Source organism: Planococcus citri, chromosome 4 (genome assembly GCF_950023065.1).
Source record: "Planococcus citri chromosome 4, ihPlaCitr1.1, whole genome shotgun sequence".
NCBI classification, from domain to species: domain Eukaryota; kingdom Metazoa; phylum Arthropoda; class Insecta; order Hemiptera; family Pseudococcidae; genus Planococcus; species Planococcus citri.
Genome location: NC_088680.1, coordinates 50,859,525 through 50,886,027, shown reverse-complemented (window position 1 = coordinate 50,886,027; position 26,503 = coordinate 50,859,525). Strand labels below are relative to the sequence as shown.

Here is a 26,503-nt window from a genome sequence, read left to right as displayed (position 1 = left end):
CAATTTGATCGAAATGTAAAAAATCAATTATGCGAATAAATGAATCTCTAATAAATTAAACCAGATACTAAAAGATAAGATTATACTCTAAAACGTGACTATTGACACTAAAAATTTACCAACGAAAATTGAAAACTGTGACTGATTCCTGCACGAACAATTTACTGAGTTGAGAAAAATCGTTCGCGAACGAATGAATCGCTGAAGAATCCAATTACGGGAGGTATACATATTATTGAATCATAAAAAAATAGTCAATTCATTCGCGAACAATTTACTCAGAATCGAGAAAATCATTCGAAAACGACAGAATCACTTTCACCACTAAATCAAAGTTCAGATCGAGATGGTCTAGGCATGTATCTATTATCTAACACTCGCATCGTTCAAATCCGGTAAAAAAAAAATATGGCCAAACTTGACTTTTTTAAATCCATCAATGAAAACTGAAGCTCATTTTTTTTTAGGTAAAATCGTTCGTAAATGAATGAATCACATGATCAACTATATTTTTGTTTAAAAAATTTACCGAACAAAAAATAATTCGTAATGAAATTTTCCACAAATAAGGTCCTTATCTACTGTTTTTTGGTCGAATGCTAAATTCAAGGTTTACCTAAGTATATCAAATTGGAAGGTTTACTAAAGCTAAATGATGGCTAACCTCGATTCTAGATCATTTACAACCTTACGTTATAATTTAAAATGGCGTTCATATTTTCCTCTCTATGAATTCTATGTGAGTTCGGGTGTCCACCTTCGTCTTTCGCTATATAGTAAGTCGTGCACTCGTGTTTAAACAGAAAAGTAGACGATGGAATTTCAATTTACTTATAGATACAAGGGTGTTCCAGCAATCGTCTGCCAAAATTCAACTGTAGATAATGGGTACCTACTCGAGGAAATGAACAAAGAACGTTATTATGATTGGTTGCCTATCTTACGAATTGAAGGAGCTAGGTATGTACATGCTTCGCAAAACGCAAAACTCGAAATTGATGCCCATAACCCATAGTACTCGAAAGGGCGAACAAAAAATGTTGTTATGACAAATTGCCTATCTTCAAAATTGAAGGGGCAAACATGATTCAAAATTTCCTAATTTGTCGTGTCCTAGATTTTGAAAATTTTGAATCAAGTTTGCCCCTTCAATTTTGAAGATAGACAATTTGTCATAAAACATTTTTTGATCGTCCTTTCGAGTACTATACGAGTTATTGGCATCATTTGAATGATCAAACAATCTAACTGATCAATTTTGGAAATTTGATTTTTGACTAATTAAAATCAAATCGATATAAAACCGAGGCGATCTGATTGCATTTTGATAGCATAACCTGCTCCTAAATGGACGTCACACTAATTAGGATATGTGACTTTTTAAAAATATAATTCGTAGTGTTCATAATTTTGACTCAAATGTTCCTCCTATCAACATAAGTAAAATCAGTAATATCTCTGCCATCAACTCAAGTAGATATGTATGTATGTAGATGTACTTAGCTTAGGTACTTGGTGTAATGGTGCATCTTACATAGGTACCTACATGTTTTTTGCGAATGGGAACAGGTTTACGCCAAATATCTAGGTATAGTTTGTATTAATGAGCAAATTTTATACAAATGGTGTCAAATTGGCCTTAACTAACAACCAGTTAGCACTTTTGAGGAACACGATGGTCTATTGGTAAAGTAAACATGCGGGTATATAAGTGCATGTGTAGTTGTGTACCTAATTTAAAACTTACCAATCCACTTTTTACACCTTTATAACCCTACACAATATCTATCGCTGTATTTAAGCAATGGCGCTGACGCGAAGCGAATAGGTATCATTTATCATTTTAGTTTACCTGTAAACTAATCTACCGCTAGAAAAAAAGAATAAAACCGGTTTCTATATCTATTCCTACCTATACCTTATTGAATGAATCAGTTCTCAGAAATATATGTACAACGCGGGACACGAAGTATACGAACCAGCTTTCATCTTTTGTTAGCAGATGAACATGATGAGTACCATGTTGAGAATAGAGATACTTCACGCAGCTATTATTCTTCCTTCTTAAATAGAAAATAAAAATTAAAAATTGGCGCCACTTCAAGTACCTATTTTTTAAGATAAATACTTGATGAAAAATTCTGAGTAATTTTTTTTTCTCAAAATCGTATATTTTTTGTCAAACCGTAAACGGTTTTGAATGTAAAAAATACCTACAAGGTAAGTAGTAGGTATAGATATATTATTTCAAATACCCAGTCGTAGGTAGTAGGTACTCTATTCAAACTACGTATTATGAAAAGGCCTTGAATCGGCAGGTAGTCATATTCTTATCGTTTTGTATAACATGGCGGTTTTTAAAATCCTCGTACCTACGATGACAGCTGCAGATAAAATAAATATGAATGCTATGCTCAATAGTCAATGGTTTCTTACTTCTTGACTGTAAATTTGATTCGATTATAGTTACAAATATTGGAAATTGAATTCATCGTGAAGCAGAAAATCCTCCATCATACCAAAATACTCATGCTATATATTTATCAAAATTATTCTAAATCAACGATTTTGATAGAAACACTACCTACCTACCTAGGTAAGTACCTGCAGAGAACAATAAAAAATACAAAAAAATCCCCAATTGTTTCAAAATTAACGCAATTTCAGAATTTTATTTCTCAGATGGTCTGATTTTTTTCTGCATTGTTATAGGATACTCGTAATAATACATATGTAGTATTTTTCATTTGTCATTTTCGAAAAGACACTTCTTTGTTTTGTTTTTTTTTCAAATTTATGAATGAATTTGAATGGGTACGTCACTTCTCAATGTTTGTTGTTTTTATTGTATTACTTTGATTACTACTACGAATACATATTAACCGTCAAATAACAACAATAGGGAATTTTTCGCTCTATTTCTGATTCTTAAATAAAATCTAGGGATCGATTCATGCAGATCGAATGCAGAGAAAATTCTTTTGGAAATTCCGCGATAAGCAATTCTGATGGAGTTTTTCACTAATAATCACGAGAATAATAAATTTGAAAATGTCTTCACGTAGGTAAAGTTGAATTACCACAAAATCAATTGTTGATTGACAATTTCTATCAGGCATACATCTTCCTTTAATTTTCAAAATGGCTCACGTTCGCCTCCAATTTCTAGTGAAAATAAACTATGCTAGAATTTAGACTACATATTCAAAAGTGACTTTGCAACCTATCAAAATATGTGACCGTCCGCGATAAAACCGACCATCCGTCGCAAAAAATCGAAAACGTTTTTTCGCCTATTTTTGGGCCTCAAATGGTTTAGGGAACAAAAATTCGCGAAAAAAATTTTTCGATTTTTTTGCGACGGATGGTCGGTTTTATCGCGGACGGTCACATATATTAAAATTTCGCGAGAAATCCAAATATTTCAACGAAAATATTTTTGAAAAATTTTCAATCATGATTTTACAGGAATTTTTGAAAAAGGGCCATGCCACTTATCAAAATAGGTTAAAATTTCACCAGAAAATCAAAAATTTCCACCAAAATTTTTTTTGAGTACCTATTTGAATATTTTTTAGTCTAAAATTGAGTCATGATTATCGGAATTTTTGAAAACTAAAGAAGCTAGATTACTGTGAAAATTCTAATAGCTTATACCTATCTAGTGCCTTCATATTTTAAAGATGGGTGAAATTGGATAGGTACTCGTAGGTATAAGTATACTTTTTTTTTGTACCAAGATCATTCAAAGTCTGAACTCAAAATTGAAAGCGCTCGAATTTTTTGAACCATTCAAAATGCAAAATTTAAGACGCTTTCAAACTTTTAAAAGTGCTCCAGAGCCTTCAATGAACTTTGAATGCTCTACAAAAAAGCTCGTACTCATACATTGTTCATGTCTATAACTTATAAGAACTGGTGGTACCGTAACATTTTGAAAATTTGAATCAATCATGGCTCCTTCAATTTTAAAAATAGACTAAAAATTAAAAAAAGAAACTTTTTCCATCTTTCGATTTTTTTTGAGGCGAATGATTTTTAAAATTTTTGAGCTCGTTATTTCAATTATCGTTTTCAGATTTTTCAAATTTCAGTTGTCGTATCTATTCAGGTTTATTTGGTGATCGTTCATGTAAGATACCTAATTACCTACCTAACGTTTTTCGTCATTATTGATTTTGGTATCATTTTTTTGGTTTAAAATATTTTTTTAGAATTTTTAGTTTCTGATTCAGTTTTTGTTCTCTGCAGATTTTTTCAACTCGAGTCTTAATTTTTGGGTTTATCAACGTTTTTCAACATCAGATATTTAGGAGTTTACTTACTTATTTTGATTCGATATTTTTCCATCTTAAATTTTTTTTTTGAATTTTCAGTTTTTGATCACATTTTTATAATACAATATTTTTGTTTTCATTTTCAGATTTTCAAACTTCAATAATTTCGGTTATCGTAATAATGTAAAAATAACGTTTTTCAAAATTATTTATCGAAAACTGAGCGAAATATCACAGAAATACTTTATGAAAAAAAAAAAGAATTGACAATTACGAAAAATTGATCGAATGTTTATAGTGAAAATGGAATGAAATTGTGAAAAAATTACATTAGTTATGCGTAATAAAAATGAAAAAAAAAACCGTACCACGAGTCTTGTTATCGATAGTGGAGATGAAAAAATACACTAGAAAAGTTTCATCCATTTTACTGAATCACATTAATAACAAAAGCATTGTATGCTAAATAATATTTGCGCTTTGCGCACATCGTGAATCATTCAACTCTCGTTGATCTTCTATTAATCTCAGGTCTAACCGAATGATGCATTATTTTGAATCGATCGTATTCGTCGGTTACTTCGATCGATCTTGACTAGAAAATATCTTGTTCATTCTCGCAACTGAATAAAATACAAAACGAATAAGTTAATGAGAATCTTCAGTCTTGACATTTGGCTAGCAACACTCACTCAAAAAATGACTCGATGATGCCATACAAATTTTCCCGACATATTCGCTAATACACGTAATTATTTCCGGTGTTTAATCAAATAGGCGCTTTTTTAGAACTCTCGTAGTCATTCTGGACTTCAATAAATTTCATTTGCAGTACTTCTTCATCATATTCGTCCAGGCTGAAAAATTGACAAAAGGAATACGTGTTCGGTAAGCACACATTGCATTGCACGTTAATAAAGAAGTAAGAGTACAGGTTAAACGTAATCACCTGCTCAAGTCTATCACGAAACCGTGTTTTTGCAAATGTTTCGCGAGATGATTTTTCTTCACATATCTTTTTTCGCAGTGCGCGCAATGAAAATCCGTACTTCTTGAAATAATCAAGCGAGATGCTTCGAACTTATGCACCCTGCAATAATGTCGATTCAAGATCTGCTTCGATGCGAGCAATTTGGCGCAAATAGTACATTTAAATTTCTTATTACTATTGCGATGAATTGATAAATGTTCCTTTCGAATATGGCGAAGCACTTGATCTTTGCGAAAGAAACGTTGATCACAAACTGCGCAGAAAAAACGAGCTTCTCCGTGCGATAGTTCGTGTCGCCTTTTAGAACTAGGATCTCTGAAACATTCGTCGCAGCTCGAACATTGGAACGGTTTTTCAGAGCTGTGTATTATTACGTGGGTTTTCAGGTTACATTTTGCGGAAAAGCTTTTATCGCATTCTGGGCATTTGTACGGTTTTTGTCCATCGTGAATTGCGCGAATGTGTTTCTTCAGGCTGTTTTTGGATGAATAATTTCGCAGGCAAATATCACAACGCGAATCTAAACAATAAAATTAAGTATTACCAAATAATAGAAGAAAAGTTACGAGAATCGATCGAATTTAATTCACTGCACTTACCCGAGCCATCGATCATGTTTATATTTGAATCCGTTGAAAAGATTTTCGGTTTACGACCTCGTTTATTTGGACGTACAATATTGCAAATTGGGCATTGTTTATGCTTTTTGGTATCGAATGATTGCCCACATTTATCACAAAGCAATGATTCTGTCTCTACAAGATCATGAGCATTTCCAATCGGATTTATTATCTTCGGGGAAGGTTTGTCGTAAAGTACGGATTTACTCAGTGATTGGGTTAATGCTCCAGTCAAATTGGATATTTTGATGGTAGGATGCAGCTGATGGATTTCGCCATATAATTTTCGAGTATCTGATTCACCAACAAAAACAAGGGAATTAATTCGTAATAATTACTTGCGCCAATGTTACATACAATAACCTACTTGGAATTTCAGTTTGAACGAACGAATTGTATTTTCTATCTGGCTCCGATGTTAACGCACTAACATCAGAGTTTTCTACGAAGGAATTATCACAGTCGAAATGAGAACTCGATAACTCGAGTGTTTCGTTCGTCGGAACTTCGAGAAAAACGGTCGCTACTTCGGGTGGTTCGCTTTTCACATCGATAGACTCGTTGCTTGCTTCGTTCAAGCATGATATTTGATCATTGATATCCAAAATACCGTCTTTTGATTCGGTGTCAGATTCGGCGTCGTAATTTATAGAATGTTCGATTGACTCGCGTACTTTGTTGTATTTTTCATCGCTATCGTTCGGTAACGTACGACGTTGATAGTCCAACAATACGCGACATAATTCATCCGATAAATAAACCAAAGAATCACGTTCACTTTCAACTTGCTCGCGTTCTAGTCGCTCGGTATTCAACATTTCTCGAGCTTCTGTTTCCGCTTGATCCAAGTAGGATTCTGAAAGTCGACACTGGACGGATTTCTCAACGAATTGCGACCGGTTCGTTTCTCGATATTTGGAATACCTGGAAATTAAATAAATTACGAATTTAGCAAGAAGAGTATAACGTATAGTGAAACTCGAATACAATTGCGTTAATTTACTCGAGAAATTCTTTCACGATGTTGATCGCTGATAATTCTTGGTAACGTTTTACTATTTCATCGTGCTCAGAAATCAACAGCATGGTAGCTTCGTAAGCTTCGTTCAAAGATGTATATAGGCTTTCACATTTGTCGACCGTTTCTACAAATTTCAATTGTAGAGCTTCTTGTTGATGAGCATAAACACTAAAACAATTTATTACAAAGTATATAAATTATAGATTGTTATTTTATTACAAATCGAAATAATTGCGGACTAACTCAACTTACTCGAGTACTTTATCGACGAAAACGTTTTGTAAAATGGCACTATAACGACGAGTTAATTCTTCATGCTCAGATGTCAAAGATACTATATCCTTATTGGTGATGCCGAGGCTGTTTCTTAAATTCATGCACTGGTTTTGCGTTTCTATGTATTTCAGCTGCACCATTTCCTTGTTCGTAAAATAGCTATAGAAAATATAAACAGATATCAACAAGTTTGCCAGCGGCGTTTGGATTTTGAATCTCGAAGATACGAAGTACCTAATACGTACTCGATTAATTCTTTGATCAAGTTATTTTTTAATAATACTTGGTACAGGCGGCTCAAATCACCATGTTCTCGTTTCAGTGTAATCGTATCTTCGAAGGCTGTATGAAGCCATGTTTTTAAAAATTTGTATTCGGTGTTCGTTTCAATGAACTTTACTCTAAGAGTTTCTTGCAGTTCAGCACACCTGTAACAGAGGATATGATGTTAAATCTCATAGTCTATGATGAAAAATGAGTTGAAAAGAGGCAAGCCTACTTATAAAATTTGGCAGAGTTCTTCTTAAATAAACTATCACAGCGTTTAACCCAGTCGTTGCATAAGTTTGGGGACATTATTGAATTTTCATCGTACAATGTTCAGTTCGTAGTACAACTGAAATGAAAGAAATTAATTATTTCACTAGTACGTGCGATTGATGTTATTGCACATAAAAATAACGAAATATACTCACTTGAATACGTAAAGAAATCATGTCGAAGACTGGAAGAGCCTACAGCTACGGTATCCAGCAGATAACAAATTGCGGAACTCGAATCGAACTGAAGCCAAATACGAAAAACAGTTCAAGATGAATACGATGAACACTTGGAAAATATTTTCATCTGTCGAACTTCGAAATATGCAATAAACTTAAATGCGGGTATAAAACTTCAAAAATGAAATCCACTTTCGTAGTTTCGAAGTTCTTTCACAATTCATCGAATGGAAGCTGATTCGGGATTCATGATAAGATAAGAAAGATGTAAAAGGTCGATGACTCTTAGATGACTCGATGATTTGTGTACGTTTTGTGTGAGCAATTTCGTCAGCTCGCAGGTGGATGGGGTGCAGTATTGAAAACACTTTTTGAGTTTTTATTTTTGGACGTTATTGGGACTATTATAATAAATAATTTACGAATAAAATTTATTGCAGTTTTCTCTATTACTCTATTAATTTTAGCTTTTTTGAGAATTTTAAAAATTAGATTGATGAATTTAGCATTAGCTTGAGCGTTATAGTTAATTCCGGCAAGCATTTTGAAATATTGAACATTTAATTTTAATGTGATCATTGTGATGTCACTCTGTGACATTCACATTGTGGCATCATTGTGGTGACATTTATTAAAGAATATTGGCGTGCGCGTGATATTCCTTTTGCACTTTTGCAATATTCAATATTGTGGAAAAAATGTCACCAAGATATTACTCTGTATTCTGCAATGTCGAAGTGACATTACAGAGTAATCTTTTGGTGAAATTTCTTGGTTTCTCCGACTCTCCATGATATTTTTGTAAACTATAACACTCCACTACTCGCAGATAAAGTCTGTACCCAAATAGTATATGGGGAAGACAGATTTTCGTTACCAAGTACACTCAATAGTGAGTGTGAGGATGAGGAGTGCTCAGAGAAGTACACTCGTGAATCCCTTTGAAAGTCGCAAATGAGAGCGCCAGAATTGGGTACGCCCTCCATGCTTTATGGCGTCAACGCTTCCCTATAGATGAACGAGTTTTTCATTTGAAAATGTGTTCGAAGCGTTATTATATTATTATTAAATGAGCAATTACGATGATGATTGAGGAAAATTAACCCAAATCATTGCTATATTCACCTCGTTTCTGCTACACCTGAAGAAAGATCGTAAGATCGTACCACGCCACGGTGTATCGGAGCAATCGGAGCTCGGAGGCGTATTGAGCTCTTATAGTGATGTTGATATTTAGAAAAATTTCATATCGATATATCACGATATTTTTCCAACAGATATCGATATATCGACGATATATCGATATCTTCAATATTGCCTTAAAAGTACCTATTTTTCCCATTTGTATACTCAGTCATAGACGATACTAGGAAAAAATGGCGGACAGCTTTTTGTTGTAATTTTGTCGTAAAAATATCGACTTAGCTCACTATCGATTTTGTACCGATAGGTATTATATATTTTTAGTCGAATAGGTATGAATACGTTATTTTACTGTTTCGTTTCTGTTTAAGTTACTTTCCTAGTTGTAACGTATTTGTAATACTGGTTTTAAGCTTTTGAGCTTTTGTAAAGCTCGGTATGCTTTTTGTTATTTATTTTTATTATGTTAAAAAACGTTAAAGCGTAATGTACGTTGAGGTTTTTATTTTCGTTCGTTTCTCTTTTTTAAATATGCACGTTGTGCACCGAGTTTTAGATAGGTAATTTTTATTCGTTCGACGTTAATGGCTCGATTTATGGGCTCATTATAATATGGTAGCAGTAGCTATGGTTCTTTCTCGCGACAAAAAACTTTCATTTTCGTTTTGTCGTGCCGAAAACTCACCGTCGTGTGACCGCCATGGTTCATAGGCCTAGCCTACGTGTAAGTACTTTTATCGTTTTTTAACGACCGTTTTTCTCGCTGCTACGCGACTGATTTTTTCGCTTACGCGACCGTACGCTGTTTTTCATCGTTCTGCGAGGGTGTAGTAGGTTGACCGTATTCGCCTAACGCTCGTGGAATCGACCGTCGAACACGTGTTGCTGGAAAAGTCGTGCCGGCAAATGGTAAAGACTCGTAGTCAAGAACAAGTAGAGTCTGGTCAATCGTCTGTCGACGCCGCATTAGCTGCCCAAAGAAAGGCTGAAAAGCTTAAGCGTAAACGTGAAAGAAGAAAGGCGAGACAAAGCGCGCAGGTTGATCAGCAAAACGAAGACGAGGTACCTGTCGATATGGCTGCTTACGTACCGCCGCCGCTCGATAATGCGCAACGTTTCGACGGTGATGGCACTCGCTACGAGGGCTGGATATTGCGGGTCAAGATTAGGCTCGCTGCGTTAGGCCTGTCTAAGACCTATGATGCGGAGGATTCCGAGACGGACGTAAAAAGAGCGCAGGCCATCGATACTATTTATTCGATGATGACCCAACCGATGCAGGTCCTCTTCCCGCAGCCAACTCCAAAGGCGCTGCTCGATGCGCTTGAAGCGCGTTACGGTTCGCAGTCTGCTGCGCAAAAATGCGCGGTCAAGCTTCGACTCGCTAACCTTCAGATGGGACATTTCAAACGTCCCGAAGAGTACTGCGACACCGTAAAGAAGTTATGCGCCGATTCCGGCGAAACAGACGAAGCTGCCTGGCTTCTGAATGGACTGCCTAAGACCACCACCGGCGAAAATCTTCGAGTGTCGCTACGTACCGCGATGATTGTCAATAACTCCACCACTGGCATTCGAGAGGCGATATGTGAAGCCTATCGAAATATCGAATCGTCGTCGTCGTCGTCCAATACGCCTAGAGCGTCCGCCATGTCTGCCGCCGATACCAGGCCTACGTGCCATTTTTGTCGCCGTCCTGGGCATATTGCTCGTGTATGCAAGCTGAAACACGGTAACAATATTGTTAATACTAATAGTAATCGTAATGGTAATCCGAATAATTTTTATCGTAATAGTAACGGTGGTACGAATAATCCTAGTCGAAATTATAGTGGTTTTAATGGTCGTACTGGGTCTAATAATTATCGAGGGAATGGTCAGAATGGTGGTAGTCAGGGCACACAGGGAAATGGTCAAACTGGTCAACAACAGGCCAACGCTGCTGGAGGTTCTGGTCCTAACTCCGGTACGCCGACTAACCAAAATTGGAAGGGGCCTAATGATCCTAATCCGCCTCGCTGTTATCGTTGTCGGGCAATTGGGCATATCTCTGCCAATTGTAATAAGTGGGGAGACAATGTAGGTACTGCTCGCCGGCCTAATAACGTTTCTGGTACAGCCTTGATGGCTATTGGTGATTCTGTCGGTGATACGGTTGGTTCGAGGAGGCCTGTTGGCTCGAATGAGATTGTGTTTTTGTTGGATAGTGGAGCGACGAATCATTTTGTCAATTCACTTGACTATTTTGTTGAATCGAGAGAAATACGTGAACTGGTACGTACCGCACAGAAGGGTCAATTCGTAACCGTCACCAGGGAAGGTACCATCGTTTTATACGATGCCGAAAATCGTAAGTACACCATGGAAGGCGTAAAGTACTCAGAGGAGTTCGCTTCTAACTTACTTTCGAGCCAACGTATTCGTGAAAAGGGCTGCAAGTTAGAAATGGCCGAGGAGGTCTGTCTGTATGATCCGGCTGGTACGTTGATAGTCAAGAGCGAGCTGAATGAGGACGGATTGAACGAGTTTAGGTTTCGCTACGATTTGGCCTACGAATCTGCCGCGGTCGTCGTCGACGATACTGTCCGTCTTTGGCATCGCCGGCTCGGACACGCCTGCGGTGATACAATCGCTTCGGTACCTGGGAACAAAATTCCTAGCAATAAAATTTTGACTACTACGACGTGCGGTGTATGCTCTCGGGCGAAAATGTGCAGGCTACCTTGCTGCACTGAACGTACCAAAGCGAAAAGAGTGCTCGAGCTCGTTCACACCGATACCGTTGGCCCTTTGCCGGTGTCGGTGGACGGCTGCTCGTATATTTTGATGTTTTTAGACGATTTTACTCACTTTGCCGTCATGTACTGTCTGCGTAATCGGTCTGAGGTTGGTAAGAGCTTTGAAAACTACGAGTTAACGGTGACTGCGAAGTTTGGCGTGAAGATACACAAGCTCCGGTGCGATAACGCATTGGAGTTCGTGAAGGGCCTTACGAAATCCGTCTGCGACGCGAAGGGTATCATTCAGCAGCCTGCGGAACCATACGTACATGAACATAATGCCAAAATCGAACGGCTGAATCGTACGGTGGTCGAGAAAATGCGGGCCATGTTATACGACGCCGGTATGCCGTCAACTTACTGGACATACGCGGCTTTCATGGCCTGCGACACGGTAAATCGCTTACCTACGCGCTCCATTGGTGGAGAAATACCTTATGAGGTCTGGCACAATAAAGCTGTCGATTGGGAACAAATTCGGATTTTCGGTAGTCTGGTACGCTCGTTCGTTACGCCTGAAAAGAGAAAGAAGGTTGAAAAGAAGTCGAATGATATGTTTTTGGTTGGCTACACTGAGACAGGCTATTGGTTATTGGACGCTGGTAGTAAAGAGCTCGTACCTGCTACGCATGTCAAGGTGGATGAGTCGATCGTTTTTGGCGACGTCGTCGAAGTCGTAGATGTGACTGAGCGGTATCTGGCCGAGGAGTACGACGCGCCTACGGAGGCAGCGTTAATGGCTACGAACGTACCTCAGCTGACGTATGAGGAGGCGGTGACTGGAAGCGAGAGCTCGCAGTGGAAAGAAGCTATCGCCGTTGAACTTGCTACTCTTCAGCGAATGGGTACCTACAAGGTAGTTGAGCGTCCTGTAAATCAAAAAGTTTTAGGGTTAAAATGGGTGTTTCGAAAAAAGAGTGACAATACGTACAAGGCTCGCATTGTAGTCTTGGGCTACATGGAGCGTTTGGCGCTTAGCGACTTTGACGTATACGCACCGGTCATACCTGTAGATGTTATTAGGGCTCTGGTCGCTTTGGCGATACGTTTTGGCTGGCAGTTACGCCATATCGATATAACTGGCGCTTTCCTCTATGGCAAATTGCCATACCGCGTATACGTTTCTATACCGAAAGGTTTCGTTTACTTTGGTCGTCTGAAGGATCCCGTACTGGAATTGTGGCGCGCGTTATACGGTTTGAGATTGTCACCTGTCACCTGGTATGACGAATTGAAAAGAATTTTGATTAAAATAGGGTTAATGGTGTCGTGGTATTGCGCTACGTTATTCATTTACGCTGCTGAACCGACTCGTTGCATGGTAGGTGTCTACGTAGATGACCTACTAATTACTGGGTACGATAATGTCTTGATCGAGCAGGTGCTCGACCTTTTGAAGGAAAATTTTGACGTAAAAGATCTTGGGCCGGTTCAGCATTACCTAGGTGTGAGGTTTAAACGTACCGATAGCTCCATGATGATGGACCAAAACGAGTATATAGCGCAAATCTGCGAAAAGTTCGATCTCGTAGATGCAGATAGAGTGGTCAAGCCTGTAGAGGATACGTCGTTTATGGACCCAAATGTCGTAGTGGACCCTTCGTTGGAAACTCTTTGTCGTTCGATGATTGGTTGCCTCTCGTACGTGGCAAATTGGACCAGGCCTGATATTGCCTACGCTGTAAACCTAGTTGCTAGGTATCAGACGAAACCTTCGGCTCACCTCGTATCAGCCTGTAAACGTATCATTAAGTATTTAAAATACTATCCTGATCGAACTTTGTGCTACGAAGCACTAGATAATTCGTTGCTTACCGCGTACTCAGACTCAGATCACGCTGGCGATCATTCCGATCGTGTCTCAACCTCTGGCTTCATAGTTTTCTTGTATGGATGCGCTATCCAATGGAAGTCGAGGAAGCAAAAAGGTGTCACTCGTAGTTCCACCGAGGCTGAGTATTTGGCTCTCGCCGACGCTGTAGTTGAACTTCGGGCTCAGCGTAATCTCTTGAAGTCTTTGGGTTTTGTCTTGGACTGTTCGACGCTCGTCTGTGATAATTCTTCGGCGATGAAAGTTGCTAGAAACACAATGGAGTCGCGTAAGACAAGGCATATTGATGTCTCGTATCATCTTACGAAAGAAGTAATACGTAATGGCGAGGTTGAATTGGTGAAGGTTAAAGGGGAACATAACGTCGCTGACGTGTTTACAAAGTCTTTAGCGGGTACCAAAATTAACGAATTGATGACTTCAATTCTAGTAGATGACCTTTTTCCTTCGTAAATTGCTCGGTAATCATTTTAAATTGGTCGACCTGGTCGAACCAATGCACAATGGTGCTTATTCTTCGTTTATTTTTGTGTATTTTATTTTTTTTTTAATTTTAATTATTTAATCGTGCTAGTGCACTTGTATTAATTACCTGAGGTGTTTTAATCGATGTTTTATCGTGCAGTTTATTTTGTAGTTTTTATTCGCCATCGTAGATTCGAACGTTGAAATCTGAAACACTTTTGATGTTTATTTTACAATTTTATATGTTTATTTTGTCGTGTTTTATTCTACGATTATTATGTAATGTTTTATTGATTTATTTTATATTGTGTTGTGGCTAATTAAGCCTTATTTAATTTGTTTTTAGTTGATTCTTACCTGTACAGTTGATCGAGTTAAGAGTTGAAATTTTTCTTAGTTTTAGATGTTCGTCTAGCATCTCTGTTGTATACGTAACGGGTTTTAGACCTAAATTGCTCGGTTTGTTTATTAATTGCGTTTTTATTATTGGTAACCGTTTTATTAATTGGTGTTTAAATAATTTAGTCGTATTTTTTGCTAAAGTTTCAAAGGTTTAAAAGTTGTTTTTGTTTTTAATCGAAAATTGTAAGTTTTTTGGGCTTTAGCTGTTAGACTTTTTACTGTACACTAGGTGTCTAAAATTAACCGATGTTCGGCTTAATTTTATGAGGAGGTGTTGTAATTTTGTCGTAAAAATATCGACTTAGCTCACTATCGATTTTGTACCGATAGGTATTATATATTTTTAGTCGAATAGGTATGAATACGTTATTTTACTGTTTCGTTTCTGTTTAAGTTACTTTCCTAGTTGTAACGTATTTGTAATACTGGTTTTAAGCTTTTGAGCTTTTGTAAAGCTCGGTATGCTTTTTGTTATTTATTTTTATTATGTTAAAAAACGTTAAAGCGTAATGTACGTTGAGGTTTTTATTTTCGTTCGTTTCTCTTTTTTAAATATGCACGTTGTGCACCGAGTTTTAGATAGGTAATTTTTATTCGTTCGACGTTAATGGCTCGATTTATGGGCTCATTATAATACTTTTATTGGTTCTTATCAGTAAAAAAGAGGCCAATTTCGAGCCGATGTCGCTTCTTATCAGTGAATTGCGGGCCAAATATCCTGAAAAAGTACTACTTTTTGCTTTTTTTTCCGCGGTTAAATATAATTTTAGATTAAAATGCAGCAAAACTAAAGTATTTTCGACGGAGAATTCATTTTTTCTGGTCAGTTTTCTAAAATTTCACATATTCAAAGAGAATTCTTCGAAAAGTGCCACTTTTACGCGATATTTGGCCCACAATTGATGAAAAATGTACTGATAAGACCAAATCCGCCATGTTGTGACGTCAGTCTAGTATCGTCTATTCTAGTTTAATTGCGAACTAACAACTGCAAAAAATTTGGTACGACAAAAAATTATTTTATAGATTTTTAAAAAAGTGAGAAAATTTTTTTTTGAAAAAAATGAAAAATTTTTTAAAATTTCTTTCTAATTTCAATTTTTACTCATATTTTTGGCTGTTTTCGTGCATTTTTTCCTCAATTTTTGACGATACGATATATCGTCGATATTGATTTTTCATATCGATATGTCGATATTGGATCTCATATCGATATATCGTTTAAGATATCGATATATCAACACCACTAAGCTCTTATATTATAATATGGAATGGATGGTGTTCTGAAATTAGATCGCTCAATATCTTCGAAAAGGCCGGATTTAGTTGTTTCCAAAAGTTTCCAAACGATTGGAAAAAGACAGGTTTGCTAAACAAATCACTCTTGTAGGGGAATTACAGTTCTTCCACCTTCAAAAGATTACCCCACCTTTGAATCTTTCGAGGAACAAACGTAGCAGAAGCCTTTATGGAGAATCTATGTACAAATCGAAATGAAGTCTTTCTTTGCAGTTTGCACTTTGCAGATATCTAAAACTTAAATTAAACCAAGCTTCGAAGATAATTGATAGGTATATTCTTTGGCAGTGGCGTAGCCAAGGGGGGCGAAGGGGGCCATGCCCCCCCTTGAGAGCGAAAATTTGAAAGAAAACATGCAAAAATGGACGTTTTTTCGTTGTTTGGACCCATTTTTTCCAAAAATTTTCGCTCTCGCTTCGCTCGAGCAGTAATTTTACCTTCATTTTCATGAAATCACCACACATTACAATAGATTTCCAGAAAATTACCCCTCATTTCGATTTTTCATGCCTAAAAATCTGGTTTTGCCCCCTCCTTGAGAAAATCCTGGCTACGCCACTGTTCTTTGGTGGAACAGCGTGTCAACATTTTAACAAGACAAGACAAGACAAGAGCGAAAATTCTCATTAGGTATCTTGTTTCACTAAAATCACGTATTATTATTCCATTGTACTGTTATGTACCCGTAAATCCAACAATACCGGCTTCAAACGACGAAAAAACTTGTTCCTGTGAACGTGGAAAGTAGGTAGGTAGTAGGTACCTATTATAAATTTTCTTGGAAAACCCATGTGTAGAAGAAATCTACGAAAACGTAGACCAATTAATTAAAATGAGCACCGACGAACTGGATTCCGACGAAGATCAAGAAAGAAAGAGAAAAAGGAAAAGAAAACATTGACATCAATTTTTTTTAAATAATTTTTTCGCATAGATAGGTAATTAAATTCAATCAACCGCAATTCGTCGTTTTCATACTTGTTCGTTCATTATTATTTTTTAGAAGGCTGTATTTTAATAATTCTATGCCACTCGAGTTATCGCCTTTGTTTTTATTTGATTTCATGATGAACTTGGAGAGTTGAAAAAATAAAATTCATTAATCTGCACTTGTTAACAAATAAACAAATAACCGAGTAAAAAAAAAAGAAAAAAAAATTGAAGCTTGAAGTTCGGAACTCAGAACAGTGTTAAAACATGAAAAAACTCTTGACCTATACTTAAATTCAAAATTGACAATTCGAATGAATGAACGAATAGTTGAGTAAAAATGAAAAAATGAAAAACCAAAAACCAAATACGAATAAAAAAAATTAAAAGTGCGAAGCTTGGAAGATTGAAAAAATAAAAATTTGTTACGTTCGTAAGTGCGAGTTGCATTATCGAACTAGTTGTTATCTAGATTTTTATCTCGTTGATGTGTCGAAGCTTATTCTTTTTTCGTTTCGTGTTCAATAGTAAATATATCGTTGTACAGTCCACACCAATGCTCTATGTTGTTTTATTTCGTATCGTAACATTATGGTCCTCCGAGCCGGATTTCTCATGCCGGCAAAAGTTTTCCCTTGTTTTCGCGTTTGTGATGGAATAATTTTTTCGTAATTGCTATTGTTTTTCGCAAATTCGATGTTTCGTAATGTATTCGTTTTATGAAAGTCTCTTGTCATTTTCGTAAAGTTTCGTGACGTGGTAGTTATCGTGTAGAATGACCGAAACTGCTGCTGAAAAGGCAGCTCGCGAGGCCGCGGCCGAAAAAGCGGCTCGTGCTGCTAAAGTGAAGAAAGAAGCACTCGGACGAGAGAAGCGTGTTCTCGTACGCTCTATCTCTATCTCGTTTAATGATGTGGCGAATTATATCGAACATACGCCATCGAAGGAAGCAGTCAACACAATCGCTGCAAATCTTGATTCTATTCAAGGTATGTTGGAAAAGCTATCCAAAATTGATTCGCAACTTATGGATTTTATTGATCAAGCTCAGTTGACGGATGACATTGTAGCCGAAGAAGCTGAGATATGTGATGATTATATGAAGTATTTTCGTTTATTTAATACGTCGATGGGAAAGTTGAAAACCATACAGGAATCGTTAGATCCTGCTGCACGTTCGAGTCGCCGTTCAATGTTTTCAAGCACGTTTTTAGACGCAACGTTATCGAATCCTATGGTAAAGTTACAAGATGTTCCTGTACCCCAGTTTGATGGTACGTACGCTAGTTTTCCCGATTGGTACGCTGAGTTTTCATCCATTGTCGATAAGAACGAGAATTTCGATTCGTTTCAAAAGATGTATTTACTTCGTCGTGCTATGGGAGAAGGTGCAAAAGATATCCTAAAAGATATGGGCACTGAAGGCCATTTATATGAGCCTACATTTAAAGACCTTTATAAGACCTATTATAATAGGCGAAGAATAATTGCTGAGCACTTTGCTAATTTGATCGATATGCCGCCAATTAAGGGCAATAATATACGTGAGTCAGTAAACAAAGTCAAACGAGTCATCCGTGGTTTGAATGTATGTGACTTGAATGTTGATGCGATGTCACCGTTAATCGCCTTTATTGTTTCGAGAAAAATCCCAGAAAAACTCAAAATGGACTGGGACACGTCAAATCATGATTACTCTGTTTATCCCTCGTTCGAATCGCTCGCAACGTTCCTATTGAATCGAAGTTTTTCGTACGAGACCAATGTGGCTTCTTCAAACGAGTCAAAAAATAAGTCGTCGGTTCCTGTCACCAGTACAGTGCCTGGAAAAAATGCTGGAAAAAGTAATTCGTCGTCGAAGTCGTCGTTAGCTGTCAGTTCGCCTAAAGGATCATCAGTTAATTTTCCAAAATGTGTAGTGTGTTCGAAATACCATTTTTTGGACCAATGTGATGTATTTATTGGTAAATCTGCATTAGAACGTTTCGATATTATTAAAGGTAATAAATTATGCATTAAATGTTTCAAGCCGAATCATTCGGTGAGTAATTGTACGCGACCAAATTGTAAATCGTGTGATGGTAAACACCATAATTTATTACATCGTGAAAAAACAACGAACGAAAAGCCAGATAATTCGGATACTCAAGGTACGTCAAATGAGCCACCTAAGAGTAGTTTGTGTGCTTTAGGATCTTCGAAATCTGTGTTTCTTAGCACTGCGATTGTGAAAGTTAGTGATGGTTATTCTAGTGAGTATGCTAGGGTTTTGTTTGATCAAGGATCTGAGGTATCTTTGATTACTCGTGAGTTTTGTGATCGAGCTAAATTGAAAATGATAAACAATCCCTCGCCTACTTCGTTGATTGGTATCAATGAAAAGCCTATCGAATTGAATAAAGTTGTGAAGTGCGTTTTAAGTAGTCGATTTAATGATTTTCGTATCGCTATTGATGCCGAGGTGATTCCTCGAATTCCTTATTCAGTGAATAAACAGGATATTAAAGAAGTCATTAGTAATTTTCCTCATAATTTCGGTGAAGATTTCAACCTGCCTCATGATTCTGTTGATATTTTACTCGGAAGCGAGTATGTCGAGTTTGTGATGGCAGAAAAGCGTTTTTTTGTTGAAGGTTTATGTTTGAGGGAGTCAAAGTTCGGTTTCGTTGTCTCTGGGTCGAGAAAAGCTTCGTTTTGTGCTAGTAAAATGTCGTTCTGTGGTCTATCGAATGTAGAGTTGTCTAATCAACTTGATCGCTTTTTTTCGGTTGAAGAAATTCAGGAGTCTGAATTGAATGAAAAGGTCTTAGATCATGAGTTGATTGAGAAACATTTTAATGACACTTATCAAATTGATGAAGAATCTGGAAAATTCGTTATTCGTTTACCGTTGAAAGAAAGTGTCAAGTGTTTGAATGGATCTTATGATAAAGTTCGAAAAATGTTTTTGAGGTCTGAGTCTCATCGTTCTGAGAGTAAGCACAATTCGTACAAGGATGTATTCGAAGAGTATTTGAAATTAGGTCATATGTCCGAAGTAAATGAACCTAATGTCGATGGTTATTTTATCCCTCATCATCTTGTATCAAAAATAACTACCAATGGTGTTAGTAATCGAGTCGTATTCAATGCTTCATTTTGCGATGCCTCTGGAACATCGCTAAATAATCATTTACTCGAAGGTCCAGTTATTCAGCCAAAACTGAATACCAATATTAATCAATTTCGGTCGAATTTAGTAGCTTTTTCTACTGATATTTACAGAATGTATCGATGTATTTTAATACATAAGGATGATCGAATGTATCAACAGATTTTTTTTCGTTTTGATCGTAATGGTTCTTTATTGGTTTTCGTTTTAAATACCTTAACTAACGGTATTGGTCCAGCTTCGTATTTAGCGACGAAATGTCTGGAAAAAATTGGTATGTCGATTTTATCATCTGATCCTGAAGTGGCTAATATTATTTTGAAATCCTTTTATATGGATAATGGTACAATTGCGGTGAAAAGTGTTGAACAGGCCATTGCAATACAACATCGATTGCACGATGTTTTACTTAAGCATGGATTTCGTTTGACTAAGTATCAAAGCAACTCTAAGGAGTTCCTTAATTCGTTGGATCCGTCTTTGATCGAACCTCTAGCTACGAAGGTAATCGGCGGAGATGAGTTTGTAAGTTTATTAGGGTTAGTATGGTATACTGATAAGGATGAGTTTGGAATACTAATAAAATCAAGCGAAATTCCAGTTATTGCGACCAAACGTATCATTTTGTCGGAGATTTCCAAGGTGTTCGATATTCTAGGAATTCTTACTCCCGTTACAATTCGTGGCAAATTACTCATGCAGTCAGTTTGGCGTGAAGGTCGTAAATGGGATGAGGAAGTGTCTTATGAATTATTTGTCGAATTTTCGGAGTACTTGAAGGATTTAATTTTGTTATCAGAATTTCGGATACCTAGGTGCTATTTTTCGAGCTCATTCGTTGTTCAAACTCAATTAGTTGGATTTTGTGATGCTTCGCTAAGTGCATATTGTGCTGTCGTATATATTCGTTCTATTGATAATGAAGGAAATATTGTATCTACGTTTGTAATGTCAAAGTCTCGTATCGCTCCGATTAAAGCTTCCAAGTCGAATATACATCGTTTAGAGTTAGCAAGTGCTGAATTATTAGCCAAATTGATTCGAGAAATTAGTGATGATTTGAAAGTTGATGAGATTTTTTGTTTCAGTGATTCGATGGTAACGTTAGGTTGGTTGCATATTGATCCTAGTCGTTTGAAGGTATTCGTGTCTAACCGTGTTGTAAACGTATCTAAATTAACAGATATTAATCGTTGGTTTTATGTTGAAAGTTTGTCAAATCCTGCAGATTTAGGTACTCGAGGTATTCCATCGAGAAAGTTGTTGAATTGTTCGCTTTGGAAAATCGGACCTAGTTGGTTAATTTCTGAAGAGTTCCTTCAGCATGTTCAGTTTCAACTTGATAATGAAAGGGAATTACCTGAGTTAAAAGAGAACACATCCTTGATTATATGGTATGATAATCGACCAATTTTATCGATGATAAAATCGTATTCGTCATTCTATAAATGTATTTCGATAGTAAGTTTTGTTCTTAGGTACGTGAACGTGTTGAAAAGCAGAGCGAGAATTCGTTTAGCTGGTAATATTCCCAAGCCAGTATGTCGTATTGTTGATTTTAAGGAAGGAGAATGGGTCAAGCTTGTTGAACCGTTATCAGTCGAAGAGAGAGATATTGCCTATTTTAGAATTATTCGTTACGCTCAAGTAGAACGTTTTGAAGTTGAGATCGAGTGTCTGAAAAAAGGTAAAAAGTTGCATCGAAAAAATAGGTTATCAACTCTTGAATTATTTTTTGATAAGTACGGAATTTTACGTGTTGGTGGTAGAATTACAGCTGCATGTTTTTCAGACGATGCGAAATTTCCAATTATCTTATCCTCGAAGTCTTCGCTTTTGTATTTGTATATCGATTTTGCGCATCGAAAATATTGCCACGCTTCTGCTTCGTTTTTGTACAATTTTGTACGTGGTAGATTTTTCGTAATTGGCAATTTAGCTGCCACTATCAAAGAATGTTTGCACAAGTGTTTAACGTGCACTAGGTATGATGCGAAAATGGTTGAACAGATTATGGGCGATTTACCTTTTCAAAGAGTAAATATTTCGAGACCATTCTCAACTGTAGGTATAGATCTAACGGGTGCTATTTCGATAAAATGCACCAATCATCGAGTAGGAAAAGTTGTTAAGGTTTATGCCTGTTTTTTCGTTTGTTTTTGTACTAGAGCTGTTCATGTAGAGTTGATAGAAGACCTCACGACCGAAGCCTTTTTGGCTACTTTCGAAAGATTCGTTGCTCGTCGTGGTTTACCACACACAGTTTATTCGGATAACGCTACTAATTTTGTAAGTGCTCGTAATAGATTTTTTGCCGAGAATCGCATCAAGTGGTTGTTGATTTCCCCACGCAGTCCTCACCAAGGTGGGCTGTGGGAGTCCGCTATAAAAGCTGGAAAATCGCTCATGGTGAAATGTATTGGAAGTCAAATCTTGAACCTCTTCGAACTTATGACTATTTTATCGAAAATAGAAGCGATTCTCAATTCTAGGCCACTTGCCTATGTTCGAAAAAATGATTTTGTTGAGCCAGTGACGCCAGGTCATTTCTTGATTGGTAGTAATTTACTTGAGCCATCTTTGAATGTCGATAATAAGTCAAGTCTTCGTGATCGTTATAAACTTTGGAGAAAAGTCGTTGATTCGTTTTGGATTTGCTGGCGTCATGAATATTTTAATCAACTTCGTCATCGAAGTAAATGGCGTAAAGAAGGTAGGAATATTCGAATTGATGACGTCGTTTTATTGTCATTACCTAATGAGTCTTCGTTGAATTGGCCTATGGCCATTGTCGTTAAAGTTTACCCGGATTGTCATGGTACTGTAAGAAATGCCGATGTAAAGTTGTCTGATATGTCGATTAGAAGGACTTCGGTCCAACGTCTGGTTTTATTGCCAGTACGAGATGATGAATAATTTCGTTATCTCATTATGCTCGGTATTATGTCGTTTTACGTAAATTCCTGTTCCGATTAATTGTTTTTTCTACAATTTATCGATGTTAGACCTAGTAATTAATTTATTTTACCTGTGATAGTTTATGTCTTTTTATTTTTTATTTAATTTGTAAATTGATTTTTAAATTTTTACTCTTTTTTGTAATTATTTTTATGTATGTTAATTTGTAAATAATTTTTTTTGGGTTCAAATGAGCTTTGCTCATTTCGGGGGGGTGTTTGTTACGTTCGTAAGTGCGAGTTGCATTATCGAACTAGTTGTTATCTAGATTTTTATCTCGTTGATGTGTCGAAGCTTATTCTTTTTTCGTTTCGTGTTCAATAGTAAATATATCGTTGTACAGTCCACACCAATGCTCTATGTTGTTTTATTTCGTATCGTAACAAAATTCATTAAATTCAAAAATCAAAATTCAAAATTGAAAGTTGAGACTTCTCAAGAAACGAATGGGTAGTGGTCCAGTGGAGTAATAATTTTTTTTTAAAAACATCAAAATAAATGTTGAAAAATCAGAAATTTAAAATCGACATTTTTTATTATAAGGAAAAACAACAAATCAAACATATTGTTCAACCATCGAACCACCGACCACGGACCACGTGTATTTTGAATTTTCATCTTTCGCTTTTTTCGATCCTTCAAGCATTTGCACTCCATCCACCTGCAAGCTGACAACATAAGGTCTGGTAGCCAATCGTATTGGCTAGCGCTCTTCTCTTCACGTCTTCAGTTCTTCACAGTTCACACGTGGGTTTGATTTTCATATGATTAGAAGATAGATTAGATTCACGTGTTTGATTTTCCTGTAATAATTAGATTACCTATTTGATAGATAGATTTTGGATGAAATAAATGGAGTGTAAGTTGCAACGTATGTTCCAGATTTCACATTGATCGCCATTGTCAACTAGAAATTCGTATTGTCTTCGGGTAATTATAATTATTATTTTGTTGTCAATTTTTTTTCACTGTAAACATTACATGGTGTTTTTTTGTGTGTGTTTTTAAAAAAATATAGATAAATATGGAAACTTGGAGTTCCACATTAATTGCTATAGGTAAGATGAATATCTTTTTTATGATACGGAATGTAGATATCGGTCTTGATTATTGTATAAATTAATACATATTATAATTTTGTATTTTGCTGTAGAACATAAAAATGGAGGGATATGTCTCACAGAAAATCGCCGAAATGATGCCGATTATACGAGTAAGTATATTGTATGTGTATAAGAGATATGTAGTCTTAAAACAAAATATTAAACATCTCAAGAGTTTTACATTTCGTTATGTGTTCGTGTTGTAGGACTAGCTGCCAAGGAAAGTTGTCACCATCCTTGGTTCCAGGATATTACTCCTATCTTTGAATTATTTCTATCTGGTCGAAAGGACATGGCATTCGTGTTCCCACCCGGTAGTGGGAAGTCTACCGTGGCTGAAATGTTCGAGAAGTATGCCCATTACGAAAGCGATGTAGCAGGTTACGATTCATTTTTCAGTAATTGTACATTTAAAAAACAGAACGAAGAGTTATACCTCAAGTTTTATCGGCAATGTGCTGTTGTTCGAATCGACTTCAGACATGTTAATATCGGAGATACCTTACTAAGTTATCGAGAGGCTATAACCAACCTTATACGATGGATTTGGAGAAAGTACGCGTTCGATGAGTTTCATAGAACAGAGGAAGAAAAATTACGAAAAGACAAGTTTCGTTATAAATTATCGTTAAAATTCTTGTTCCGGACAATAGACAACGACAATAAATTCCTGTTGCTAGATTCGGTGGACTGCATTTATAATCAGATAGCTAAGATTGCGCCAAAAGTTAAGGAGAATTTATTCAAAGATTTTACTGATATGATTTATTCGCCTCAAGACAAAGATACTGGATTAACACACATCAGTTTTGGCGTAAGCCCATATTTCATTACGGAACATCTACGAAAGGGTACATGTACATTCTCGATTTTTCCCCGAAGTGGAAGTATTGACCAATATGATACTGAGGAAATCGAGCGTTGGAATTTGGATAACAATCTAGCCTTGCAAACATTTTCGTATGGAGAAGACTCCATTAGAACAACGTGCGAACGAATTAACAAGATGTGCGAAGAATCTGAATCCATGAAACGTATCGAGAATGTGGACGACATGATCGAAACTTGTAAAAAAATCGGCTCGTATCGAGTCAATGATATCGAATTACTAAATCCGTACTTAGTTATCTCGTACTTATGGAGCTTTACTAAAAAAAGAAATTACCGTCTCGATATAGCGCCCAAGTCTTTATGGTTTGAATCTATCCATACCAAAGCAGATTGCGAAATGTTACGAGAATTGCTTCATACGCAAGAAACGAAAAAAATATTTGATATGTTTCCGTCTTTCAAAATTATTAACACTGATCGAAAACATTTCTTACCTTTACTATGTTTACGGGGCATATTTGTCGGTTATGTCTACATCTGATTGCGAGAGTACCAGAGCAACGGGAGAAAAGTGCTATTCTTTACGAGTCGCCAACGACAGCGCAAAAATTATCTTAGAGTACTTCCTCGATGTTTTACGGCGTCAATCCTGCTACATAGATCGTTCTCCGAGCAAAAACGTGTCCGACGCGTTATTAAATGAGAATTACGATGACCTTTGTGGAAAATTATCCCAACTTGTTGGTATTCTGCCAGCTACTACTACACCTAATGAAGAATCATACCAAGCTATCATCGGAGGCGCATTGAGTTCATGTTTATGGGATGGATGGTCTGTGAAATTTGGTTACCCATCTTCGGAAAGACCGAATTTCGTTATTTCCAAACGATTGAAAAAATACGGAGTTAATGAACAAATCACTCTTGTAGGGGTATTTAAGGCTCTTCCACCATCAATAGATTACCCCACCTTTGAATCTTTCGAGGAACATATGGAAACATTCGAAAACGACTACGAAGCAGCTAAAGCCTTCGTGAAGAATCTACGTACAAATGTAGATGAAGCCTTTCTTTGGGAACATCTGAAACTTGAATTAGACCAAGCTTTGAAGAAAATTGATACCTATGCTGGAATAGCGTCTCAACATTTTAACAGCTCAAGAGCGAAAGTTTTCATTATCGTTTTTCACTTTAATCACGTATTATTATTGCATCGTTATTATGTACCAGTAAATGCAAAAATACCAGCTTCAGACGACGAAAAAACTTGGAAAATACATGTAACCGAACGTTTTCCTGTGAACGTGGAAAGTATTAAAAATTTCTTGGAAAACCCATTTGTAGAAGAAATCTACGTAAGCGGAGACGAAATGAGCATCGAAGAATTGAATTCCGACGAAGATCAAGAAAGAAAGAGAAAAAGAATGAGAAAACATTGACATCGATTTTTTTTAAAATCATTTTTTCGCATCATTCAATTAAACCGCAATTCGTTTTTACATTTTGTTCGTTTATTATTATTTTTTAGAAGGCTGTATTTTAATAATTCTAAGCTTTTTTTCCACATGATTAATTAAACCGCAATTCGTGTTCATATTGTTGAATAAGTATTATTTTTTAGAAGATTGTATAGGTATCAATCGTTCTATATCTAGAGTTATCGCCTTCGTTTTTTCAATTTCTTAAAATATTAATGAAAGTTATTT

General features: G+C 36.5%; 4 protein-coding genes across 6 annotated transcripts; 3 read left to right on the top strand and 1 right to left on the bottom strand.

The window, feature by feature from the left end:
* Nucleotides 1–4,689: 4,689 nt before the first annotated feature.
* On the bottom strand, nucleotides 4,690–8,185 carry LOC135843324 (zinc finger and BTB domain-containing protein 41-like). Of its 3 annotated transcripts, none has more exons than XR_010558305.1 (10): nucleotides 7,881–8,185; nucleotides 7,685–7,801; nucleotides 7,431–7,613; nucleotides 7,162–7,344; nucleotides 6,892–7,077; nucleotides 6,256–6,812; nucleotides 5,868–6,182; nucleotides 5,444–5,788; nucleotides 5,227–5,367; nucleotides 4,690–5,134 (listed from the first exon to the last, which is right to left on the bottom strand). XR_010558305.1 is itself a non-coding variant. In XM_065361161.1 (9 exons), the coding sequence occupies exons 2-9, from the start codon at nucleotides 7,759–7,761 to the stop codon at nucleotides 5,047–5,049; spliced, it is 2,151 nt and encodes a 716-aa protein (XP_065217233.1). In that variant the 5' UTR covers nucleotides 7,762–7,801; nucleotides 7,881–8,183; the 3' UTR covers nucleotides 4,690–5,046. The 3 variants fall into 3 exon arrangements, 1 of the variants encoding a protein (XP_065217233.1); XR_010558304.1 differs by having other exon boundaries at nucleotides 4,690–4,900; nucleotides 4,970–5,134; nucleotides 5,227–5,788; nucleotides 7,881–8,183; XM_065361161.1 differs by having other exon boundaries at nucleotides 5,227–5,788; nucleotides 7,881–8,183.
* Nucleotides 8,186–9,953: 1,768 nt separating this feature from the next.
* LOC135845199 (uncharacterized) lies at nucleotides 9,954–14,111 on the top strand. Its single transcript, XM_065363668.1, has one exon. The coding sequence runs from the start codon at nucleotides 9,954–9,956 to the stop codon at nucleotides 14,109–14,111; it is 4,158 nt and encodes a 1,385-aa protein (XP_065219740.1).
* A 3,418-nt stretch (nucleotides 14,112–17,529) lies between these two features.
* LOC135845198 (uncharacterized) lies at nucleotides 17,530–22,821 on the top strand. The gene is made up of 4 exons (XM_065363667.1): nucleotides 17,530–21,299; nucleotides 21,384–21,592; nucleotides 21,698–21,890; nucleotides 22,074–22,821. The coding sequence occupies exons 1-4, from the start codon at nucleotides 17,530–17,532 to the stop codon at nucleotides 22,819–22,821; spliced, it is 4,920 nt and encodes a 1,639-aa protein (XP_065219739.1).
* Nucleotides 22,822–23,592: 771 nt separating this feature from the next.
* LOC135842423 (uncharacterized) lies at nucleotides 23,593–26,498 on the top strand. The gene is made up of 4 exons (XM_065359876.1): nucleotides 23,593–23,793; nucleotides 23,882–23,921; nucleotides 24,017–24,076; nucleotides 24,173–26,498. The coding sequence occupies exons 2-4, from the start codon at nucleotides 23,888–23,890 to the stop codon at nucleotides 25,336–25,338; spliced, it is 1,260 nt and encodes a 419-aa protein (XP_065215948.1). The 5' UTR covers nucleotides 23,593–23,793; nucleotides 23,882–23,887; the 3' UTR covers nucleotides 25,339–26,498.
* Nucleotides 26,499–26,503: the final 5 nt, after the last annotated feature.